The sequence below is a fragment of the Palaemon carinicauda genome, chromosome 11, assembly GCF_036898095.1.
Source record: "Palaemon carinicauda isolate YSFRI2023 chromosome 11, ASM3689809v2, whole genome shotgun sequence".
NCBI classification, from domain to species: Eukaryota; Metazoa; Arthropoda; class Malacostraca; order Decapoda; family Palaemonidae; genus Palaemon; species Palaemon carinicauda.
Genome location: NC_090735.1, coordinates 781960 through 791959, shown reverse-complemented (window position 1 = coordinate 791959; position 10000 = coordinate 781960). Strand labels below are relative to the sequence as shown.

General features: G+C 34.8%; 1 protein-coding gene across 1 annotated transcript in view; it reads right to left on the bottom strand.

The window, feature by feature from the left end:
* LOC137649873 (paramyosin-like) overlaps positions 1-10000 on the bottom strand; it is a 30439-nt gene that overhangs the window by 11676 nt on the left and 8763 nt on the right. The window contains exon 2 of the mRNA XM_068382815.1: positions 8926-9551. Within this exon, the coding sequence (XP_068238916.1) occupies positions 8926-9551 (626 nt within the window). The remainder of the gene's footprint in view (positions 1-8925; positions 9552-10000) is intronic.

The following is a 10000-nucleotide window of genomic DNA, read 5'->3' as shown; positions in this document are numbered from 1 at the left end:
TGAAATAGTTTGTGTATACCCTTGACCAGCAAAACTGTACTATAAAACATATTAATATTGATACATATTTCAAATTCCATTTCTCAAAATTACAGAAGTTATTACAGAGAGTGATTACAGCCATCGACTGACTGTATGTAAGATACAGAACATGCATTGGAAGAACCAACCATCTCGTTGGCTTGTTTACCAAGGTCTTTCAATTTGTTTTTATTTCATTTGAGGTTTTATTATAAATGTAAATACAGCCATCGACTGACTGTATGCAAGATACAGAATATGTATTGGAAGAACCAACCACCTCGTTGGCTTGTTTGCCAAGGTCTTTCTATTTTTCTTTTTTTTTTCTTTTGACGTTTTATTATAAATCTAAATTCTGCTTTATAACAAATTTCTAGTTTGGTATATTAGTTCTTATATTTATTATTAGTCAAATATATAGTTTGATATGTCACTCTTCGCAAGATAATTCGTTGTGGTAATACCCTCTGGAATCAAAATTGACTGGAAGTGTCTAACCAATAGGAGGACAGCTTCTAAACACCTTAGCCAAATAACGAAATTTCAAGCCAATGAGAGACTGACTTACAAAGGGGTTCTGTGTAAGCCCTCTGATTGGCTGAGGGAAATTCCACGGTTTTCAGAGCATTTCCCCCTACGAGCCTTGAACGTGTGAAGGTCAGTTGAGTGTTGGTTCCTCAAATTGAATTTTGATTTAGATATATATTAATTGGTAGGATTATACATCGCTGTTTTTGAATCTATAAAAAATGCAGGCATTTTAATTTAGAAAACAAATCCATTGGTTTTATTAAAATGAAAAAAATATGATGAAAATTGGCCAAACCGCAGATATAATTAAAAACATGTCTGAAGCTTTTGTCTGGCTCTGGACTAGAAACGTATGCATTTTATACACACACACACACATATATAAATATATATATATATATATATATATATATATATATATATATATATATATATATACATATATATATATATATATATATATATATATATATATATATATGTATATATATATATATATATATATATATATATATATATATATATATATATATATATATATATATATATATATATATATATATACATATATATATATATAATGCACCCGTTTTTAGTCCACTGCCGTACAAAGGCCTCAGATATGTCTTTATTCATGTCAGGGGTTTGGCCAGTTTTAATCATCACTCTGGCCAGTGCGGATTGGTGATGTTAGGAGAATTTAATCTGATCGCCCAGAGCAAACCGGCCTACTATAGGTGGCCCCGACTAGTACAGCTTTGCTTGATCATGGCGATACGCAAACCTTTTCACCACGTTAAGGTATCCCCATCCAGAAAGGATTGCTTCGATTACATGTCCGTGTGAGGTCAGTGAAACATCGTTAGCCATTTGAGATAGTCAGGCCATGAAATGAATTTTGTATTTAGCGTTTGATACACATTACAAGAAAGATGGTAGTCGCCGGGTAGACACGGGGTTGAATATCTACCCGTCATTAAGGTGTGACTTGACAGGCGAGTTGGTGGTTGTACTAATTGGCCCACGAAATTTGACTTTAAATTTATCCTTGAATAATGTTGGTTAGAGTTGAAGTTATTTATTTTGTTTAGCCTTTTTCAATTGTAAAATCTCATTGCGCTCTGTGCTCATTTATGCTAATTATAATGATTAATTAGACTTGGTTCATTTATCAATACAGCCAACTGATCTGTCTACTCTATTTTTTGTGTACTTGATTATGTATTACTGATGTATTTTTGGTTTTTAATTACAGATTCATTTAATTTATCAATACGGCGAACTGATCTGTCTATCACCTGTGTATTTATTTTATATATTACTTATGTATTTTTTATTCATAATTACTTATTTATTCAAGTTACGTATTAACGATGTAATAAAAATTATTATTCCTGATAAGTTGTATTGATGTAATTTGAATTACTGATGTCATTATCTTTTTTACGAGCGTAATACACAGTTTAAAATTTGCAGTAAAGAAATGTGTACAAATCCTGGTATAAATGTTGCCAGGCATTTACCGTTTTAAAAACGGATTATTGATGTAAAGGAGAGATATTCCGGTTCCCAACCCATAAAAGATCAATACAAACTAGGGTAAAAATTACACTCGCCTGTATTTTACCGAATTACGGATGAGAACAGTATATTTTTTACGGAGAATTTCCGATTAGAATTACTTTTTTTAAGTGTAATATAATTAAGTCCTTATTAAACAGTTCGCTTATATTACTACCGTTAAGTAATTAGTTAAGTGTGAATATTATATCCCTTAAATCATAAATATCTAATTGATTATTTTTGTTGATTTTCATGTATAATTGTTAATAATTAAATATTCATTTAGAGGAAGTTTTGAACATTTAGGCCTATTTGTGGCTTTGATATCAATTATTTGAAAATCTCGAAACCTCTGTGTTGATATTTCTATTTCATAGTCATTTTATATCATTCGTAAACACATTTTCTTTGGAGAAACAGCTGCTCATTTAACAATGTTTTCAGAGGCAATTTTAATTGTTTTAAAAACATTTTTGATTTGCTGCTCATTTAACAATGTTTTCAGACAGGCAATCTTAGTTGTTTTAAAAACATTTTCGAGTTGTTCTCCAAAACCACCTTTCCTTCGTTCGTAAAAAACATTAACCTGTCAAATTTCTTGGTGCTAAAGAAGGGTTTTTGCAATATTTTTTTTTTTTTTAACGTGTAAATAGTTGGTATTATTTTATTTATGGACATTAATAATGTAGCGTATTTTAACTTAGTTCACTATGTTAAGGAAGTGTTTTGTAGTATCTATATATAGTATTATCTGTCGCAAATGCCTAGTTCTAATAAAAATCAAGAAAAACGTTAGCGAGTTCACCTGAAAAAGTTTAAGTCTAATGCTTTTCTTTTCATGGGCACGGGCAGTTCTGTAAATCTCATTCTACTAGGTAGAAGCTTCGTAAATCTCATTCTAGTAGGTGGTAAATTTATCTTCTTAATGCGTACGTATAGAACCAATCTGTTTTGGTTGTTGGCTCCACCTTTCAACTTCTGGTATTGGAAGTAATTTTATGACGTCTTAATAATTGCCTTCTACACCAATCATCAGCATCCTGAGTTTGTTCATTTGTTTATTTGTTATCGACAACCTCTCAAATCACCTATTTCATCTCTTGTGGCTTAACTCTTGATGATTTCAGCCAATAACAAACGTTTTTGGAATTACGTAATACATTTGACGTTTTGCCATTCGAAGACAGGTGCTTCAGGCCACTGTTTCGACAATTAGACAATCTACAACTGCCATCTACAAACATACCCGATTCTCTCCAAAATACTATGGTTTGGTTGGTTCTTGTTAAAGAGACGATGACGTCAATTGTCATACTTTATGTAACTGGCTATCAATGTATGACGTTTTCATTGTTAACCAATCAGAAAACAATACGGTTCCAACAGACCAAAGATTTTCTTTTCCGCCATTAGTTTAAAAGTATGGATAGTGAAATTCAGTTGTGTGACTCTTGTAAGCTCGATTATTTTTGGGTATTAGACAAATATCATGGTGGTGCATATCCCGAACATGCAAAATATGCATTTGATTTTTTCCGTCAACATTCTGTGTTACCTTTGAGTGTTCAGTGTCCTAAGTGTCAGAAACCACCATTACTTTTTAGGGAAGATAAGCATATATGGTATTGGTATTTCTCTTCATCTTCTATGGTCCAACTACTTGGTCCTTCCCATTGAGTCAGCACTTTATCCAATGATGAAGGCCTGTACTCCTGAATCAAAGGATATTTCCTCCTCAAAACAAAGTTCCTTTTTCTCTTTATCTTCTATGGTCCAACTACTTGGTCCTTACCACTGAGTCAGTACTTTATCCAATAATGAAGGCCTGTACTCCTACATCAAAGGATATTTCCTCCTCAAAACAAAGTTCCTTTTTCTCTTCATCTTCTATGGTCCAACTACTTGGTCCTTCCCACTGAGTCAGTACTTTATCCAATGATGAAGGCCTGTACTCCTACATCAAAGGATATTTCCTCCTCAAAACAAAGTTACTTTTTCTCTTCATCTTCTATGGTCCAACTACTTGGTCCTTCCCACTGAGACAGAACTTTATCCAATGATGAAGGCCTCTACTCCAACATCAAAGGATATTTCCTCCTCAAAATAAAGTTCCTTTTTCTCTTTATCTTCTATGGTCCAACTACTTGGTCCTTCCCACTGAGTCAGTACTCTATCCAACGATGAAGGCCTCTACTCCAACATCAAAGGATATTTCCTTCTCAAAATAAAGTTCCTTTTTCTCTTCATCCTCTCTGGTCCAACTACTTGGTCCTTCCCACTGAGTCAGTACTTTATCCAACGATGAAGGCCTGTACTCCTACATCAAAGGATGTTTCCTCCTCAAAACAAAGTTCCTTTTTATCTTCATCTTCTATGGTCCAAATACTTGGTCCCTCTAACTGTGTCAGTACTTTCTCCAATGATGAAGGCCTGTACTTCTACATCAAAGAATATTTCCTCCTCAAAACAAAGTTCCTTTTTCTCTTCATCTTCTATGGTCCAACTACTTTTTCCTTCCCACTGAGTCAGTACTTTATCCAATGATGAAGGTCTGCACTCCTACATCAAAGGATATTTCCTCCTCAAAACAAACCTCCTTTTTCTCTTCATCTTTTATGGTCCAACTAATTGGTCCTTCCCACTTAGTCAGTACTTTATCCAATGATGAAGGCCTGTACTCTTATCAAAGGATATTTCCTCCTCAAAACAAAGTTCCTTTTTCTCTTCATCTTCTATGGTTCAACTATTTTGTCCTTCCCACTGAGTCAGTACTTTATCCAATGATGAAGGCGTGTACTCCTACATCAAAGGATATTTCCTCCTCAAAACAAAGTTCCTTTTTCTCCTCATCTTCTATGGTCCAACTACTTGGTCCTTCCCACTGAGTCAGTAATTTATACAATGATGAAGGCCTGTACTCCTACATCAAAGGATATTTCCTCGTCAAAACAAAGTTCCTTTTTCTTTTCATCTTTTATTGTCCAAATACTTGGTCCTTCCCACTGAGTCAGTACTTTATCCAATAATGAAGGCCTGTACTCCTACATTAAAGGATATTTCCTCCTCAAAAAAAAGTTCCTTTTCTCTTCATTTTCTATGATCCAACTACTTGGTCTTTCCCACTGAGTCAGTACTTTATTCAATGATGAAGGCCTGTACTCCCACATCAAAGGATATTTCCTCCTCAAAACAAAGTTCCTTTTCTCTTCATTTTCTATGATCCAACTACTTGGTCTTTCCCACTGAGTCAGTACTTTATCTAATGATGAAGGGCTGTACTCCTACACCAAAGGATATTTCCTCCTCAAAACAAAGTTCCTTTTTTCTCTTCATCTTCTATGGTCCAACTATTTGGTCCTTCCCACTGAGTCAGTACTTTATCCAATGATGAAGGTGTGTACTCCTACATCAAAGGATATTTCCTCCTCAAAACAAAGTTCCTTTTTCTCTTCATCTTCCATAGTCCAACTGCTTGGTCCTTCCAACTGAGTCAGTACTTTATCCAACGATGAAGGCCTGTACTCCTACATCAAAGGATATTTCCTTCTCAAAACAAAGCTCCCTTTTCTCTTCATCTTCTATGGTCCAACTACTTGGTCCTTCCCACTCAGACAGTACTTTATCCAATGATGAAGGCCTTTACTCCTACATCAAAGGATTTTTCCTTCTCAAAACAAAGTTCCCTTTTCTCATCATCTTCCATAGTCAAACTACTTGGTCCTTCCAACTGAGTCTACTTTATCCAATGATGAAGGCCTGTACTCCTACATCAAAGGATATTTCCTCCTCAAAACAAAGTTCCTTTTTTTCTTCATCTTCTATGGTCTAACTTCTTGGTCCTTCCCGCTGAGTCAGTACTTTATTCAATGATGAAGGCCTGTACTCCTACATCAAAGGATATTTCCTCCTCAAAACAAAGTTCCTTATCTCTTCATCTTCTATGGTCCAACTACTTGGTCCTTCCCACTGAGTCAGTACTTTATCCAATGATGAAGGCCTGTACTCCTACATCAAAGGATATTTCCTCCTCAAAACAAAGTTCCTTTTTCTTTTCATCTTCTATGGTCCAACTTCTTGGTCCTTCCCGCTGAGTCAGTACTTTATTCAATGATGAAGGCCTGTATTCCTACATCAAAAGATATTTCCTCCTCAAAACAAAGTTCCTTATCTCTTCATCTTCTATGGTCCAACTTCTTGGTCCTTCCCACTGAGTCAGTACTTTATCCAATGATGAAGGCCTGTACTCCTACATCAAAGGATATTCCCTCCTCAAAACAAACCTCCTTTTTCTCTTCATCTTCTATGGTCCAATTACTTGGTTCTTCCCACTGAATCAGTACTTTATCCAATGACAAAGGCCTGTACTACTACATCAAAGGATATTTCCTCCTCAAAACAAAGTTACTTTTTCTCTTCATCTTCTATGGTCCAACTACTTGGTTCTTCCCACTGAATCAGTACTTTATCCAATGATGAAGGCCTGTACTCCTACATCAAAGGATATTCCCTCCTCAAAACAAACCTCCTTTTTCTCTTCATCTTCTATGGTCCAACTACTTGGTTCTTCCCACTGAATCAGTACTTTATCCAATGATGAAGGCCTGTACTACTACATCAAAGGATATTCCCTCCTCAAAACAAACCTCCTTTTTCTCTTCATCTTCTATGGTCCAACTACTTGGTCCTTCCCACTGACTCAGTACTTTATCCAATGATGAAGGCCTGTACTCCTACATCAAAGGATATTTCCTCCTCAAAACAAAGTTCCTTTTTCTCTTCATCTTCCATAGTCCAACTACTTTTTCCTTCCCAATGAGTCAGTACTTTATCCTAAAATGTAGTCTTGTACTTCTACATCAAAGGATATTTCCTCCTGTTGCTGCTGCTTCTTTATATATATATATATATATATATATATATATATATATATATATATATATATATATATATATATATATATATATATATATATATATATATATATATATATATATATCTTTTTAGTTTTCATCTTTTCTTTTTTTTGCTGCTCCTCCTGCTTTTCCTCCTCCTCTTGGTGCTGCTCCTTTTTTTATTTTTTTTATTTATATATTTTTGTTCAGGATTTTTTTTTCTTTTTTTGCTGCTTTTCTCCTGCTCCAGTCTTCCTCTTGTTGTTGCTCCTTTTTTATTTTTTTATTTTTATATTTTTGTTCAGGATTTTTTTTTCTTTTTGCTGCTTTTCTCCTGCTCCAGTCTTCCTCTTGTTGTTGCTCCTTTTAAATTTTTTTTTTATACTTTTTAGTAATCTTGTCTTTTTTTACCGCTCCTGCTGCTTCTCTTTCTCCCTTTGCTGCTGCTCCTTTCTTTTTTTTGGGGGGTTTATATTTTTTTTACCTTTTTTTTTTTGTTTTACTGCTTCCCATCCTCCTCCTCTTCCTCCTCTTGCTGCTTTTCTTTTTTTGGGGGTTTGTATTTTTTTTAGGTTTTTTTCTGTTCTTTTTTTTTCTGCTTCTCCTCCTCCTTTTCTTCCTCCTTTTGCTGCTGCTCCTTTTTTTCCTTTCTTTTTTGGTTTTATATTTTTTTAGGTTTTTTTTTTTGCTGCTTCTCCTCCTTTTCTTCCAGGTCTTGCTTGTGCTCCTTTTTTTCATTTATTTTATTTATTTTCATTTTTCTGCTGCTTCTCTTCCTCCTTCTCTTCCTCCTCTTCCTGCTACTCCTTTTTTTTCTTTTTCTTTTTTTTTGCTGCTTCTCCTCCTCTTTCTCTTCCTCCTCTTGCTGCTGCTACTTATTTATTTTTTTTTTTTTTTGTGTTTGTATTTTTTTTAGTTTTTTTGTTTTTTTTTTCTGCTGCTTCTCCTCCTCCTTTTCTTCCTCCTATTGCTGCTGCTTTTTTTTTTGGTTTTTGTATTTTTTAAAGTTTTTTTTTCTGCTGCTTCTCCTCCTCCTTCTGTGCCTCTTCTTGGTGCTGTTCATTTTTTTTTGTTTTTTTTTTCTATTTTTTTTTATTTTTTTTTTGCTGCTTGTCCTCCTTCTCTTCCTCTTCTTGCTGCTACTCTTTTTTTCTTTTGGTTTTTGTATTTTTTTTTAGTATTTTTTGTTTTAATTTTTGCTGCTTGTCTTCTTCCTTCTCTTCTTCCTCTTGCTGGTGCTTTTTTTTATTTATTTATTTATTTTTTTTTGTTTTTTGTATTTTTTTTTAAGTTTTTTTTTTTCTGCTGCTTCTCCTCCTCCTTTTCTTCCTCATATTGCTGCTGCTCTTTTTTTTTTTCTTTGGGTTTTTGTATTTTTTTTTTTTTCTGCTGCTTCTCCACCTCCCTTTCTTCCTCCTCTTGCTGCTGCTCTTTTTTATTTTTTTCTTTGGGTTTTTGTATTTTTTTTTAGTTTTTTTATGCTGCTTCTCCTCCTCTCTTTCTTCCTCCTCTTGCTGCTGCCTTTTTTTTTTCTTTGGGTTTTTGTATTTTTTTTTAGTTTTTTCTTTCTGCTGCTTCTCCTCCTCCTTTTTTTCTCCTATTGCTGCTGCTCTTTTTTTTTCTTTGGGTTTTTGTATTTTTTTTGCTTTTTTTTCTGCTGCTTCTCTTCCCCCCTTTCTTCCTCCTCTTACTGCTGATCTTTTTTTATTTATTTTTTTTTTATTGGGGGGGTTTGTATTTTTTTGTTAATTTTTTTTTCTGCTGCTCCTCCCCCTCCTTCGCTTCCTCTTCTTGGTGCTGCTATTTTTTTTTTTTTTTTTTTTTTTTTGTATTTTTTTTTTATTTTTTTTTCTGCTGCTTCTCCTCCTCCTTTTCTTCCTCCTATAACTGCTGCTTTTATTTTTCTTTTTAAGTTCACTTTCTAAACCTGCCTTTTCACAAACGTTTTCGGTCTTCAGTCTCTTGTTTTCAGCCTTGACACTGTCCAGTTCAGCCCAGAGTGTTCGGATCTCATTATCAGCACTTTCGACGTATTCCTCCAAGTCTCTCTTTTCCAGAAGTTTCTCGTTGGCTATCTTGAGATCTTCTGTTACTCTTTCCAGCTTCTTCTCGAGTATCCGAATTTCCTCACGGGCATTTTCTAATTCCTTTTCTACATATGCCTTGGCCAAAAGCTCATCACGAATGTGATCGTTTCGAGCTTCAGCTTTTTCTAGACTTACAAAAAGCGACCCTATATTCTTATTCACTCTTTGTAAATCATCAATTAAAGCTAAGTTACCGATGTTATTACATACATCAATTTCTCTTACCTGAACAAACGTCCTGGCCGAAAGCTCCTCTCGAAGTTCATCGTTTTGACTTTCAACTATCTCTAGCCTTGCCATAAGACCCTGAATTTTCTTACTCGCTCTATCTAAATCTGCATTTAAAGCTGATATGGCTACGTTGTCCGTAGATAACTCAATTTCTTCTGCCTCTTCGTCATGCACCTCTTCACAGATGCGTTGTAAGTCATTGGCCGTTTCCGTTTCTTGGTGTATTCTAGCGAAGAAATCATCAAACAACTGAATTCCCTCTTCTGCTCCACCCAACTCCTCACTTAGATCCCTTTTCGATGCTTCCTCCAATTGTGCGTGTTCCTTAGTTTGTCCGGCAACATAATTTGCCCCATCGTAGACTGCTGGATGCAGTCTCTCCATTTCCTCCCGATCCATCAAATCCAAGAATTTTTCTGCTTCTCTATGTGAATCCTCGCCTCCCCAGCACCATGCCATGACGCCAAAAGCTGTCAAAGATCCCACTAAAATCATTCTGTCAGTCATAAATCTAACCATTTTGTATAGTAAAGATTTACTCAATGCCTTCCATGGCTAACGAATATAGCATTAGAATTAGAAAAAAAATATTGACACATTTCTCTGCAGACAAAGAATTCCTGGAGCCAAGGAAGATGAAGATTTTCTGAGTCTTCACTGGAGACAAAATAATCC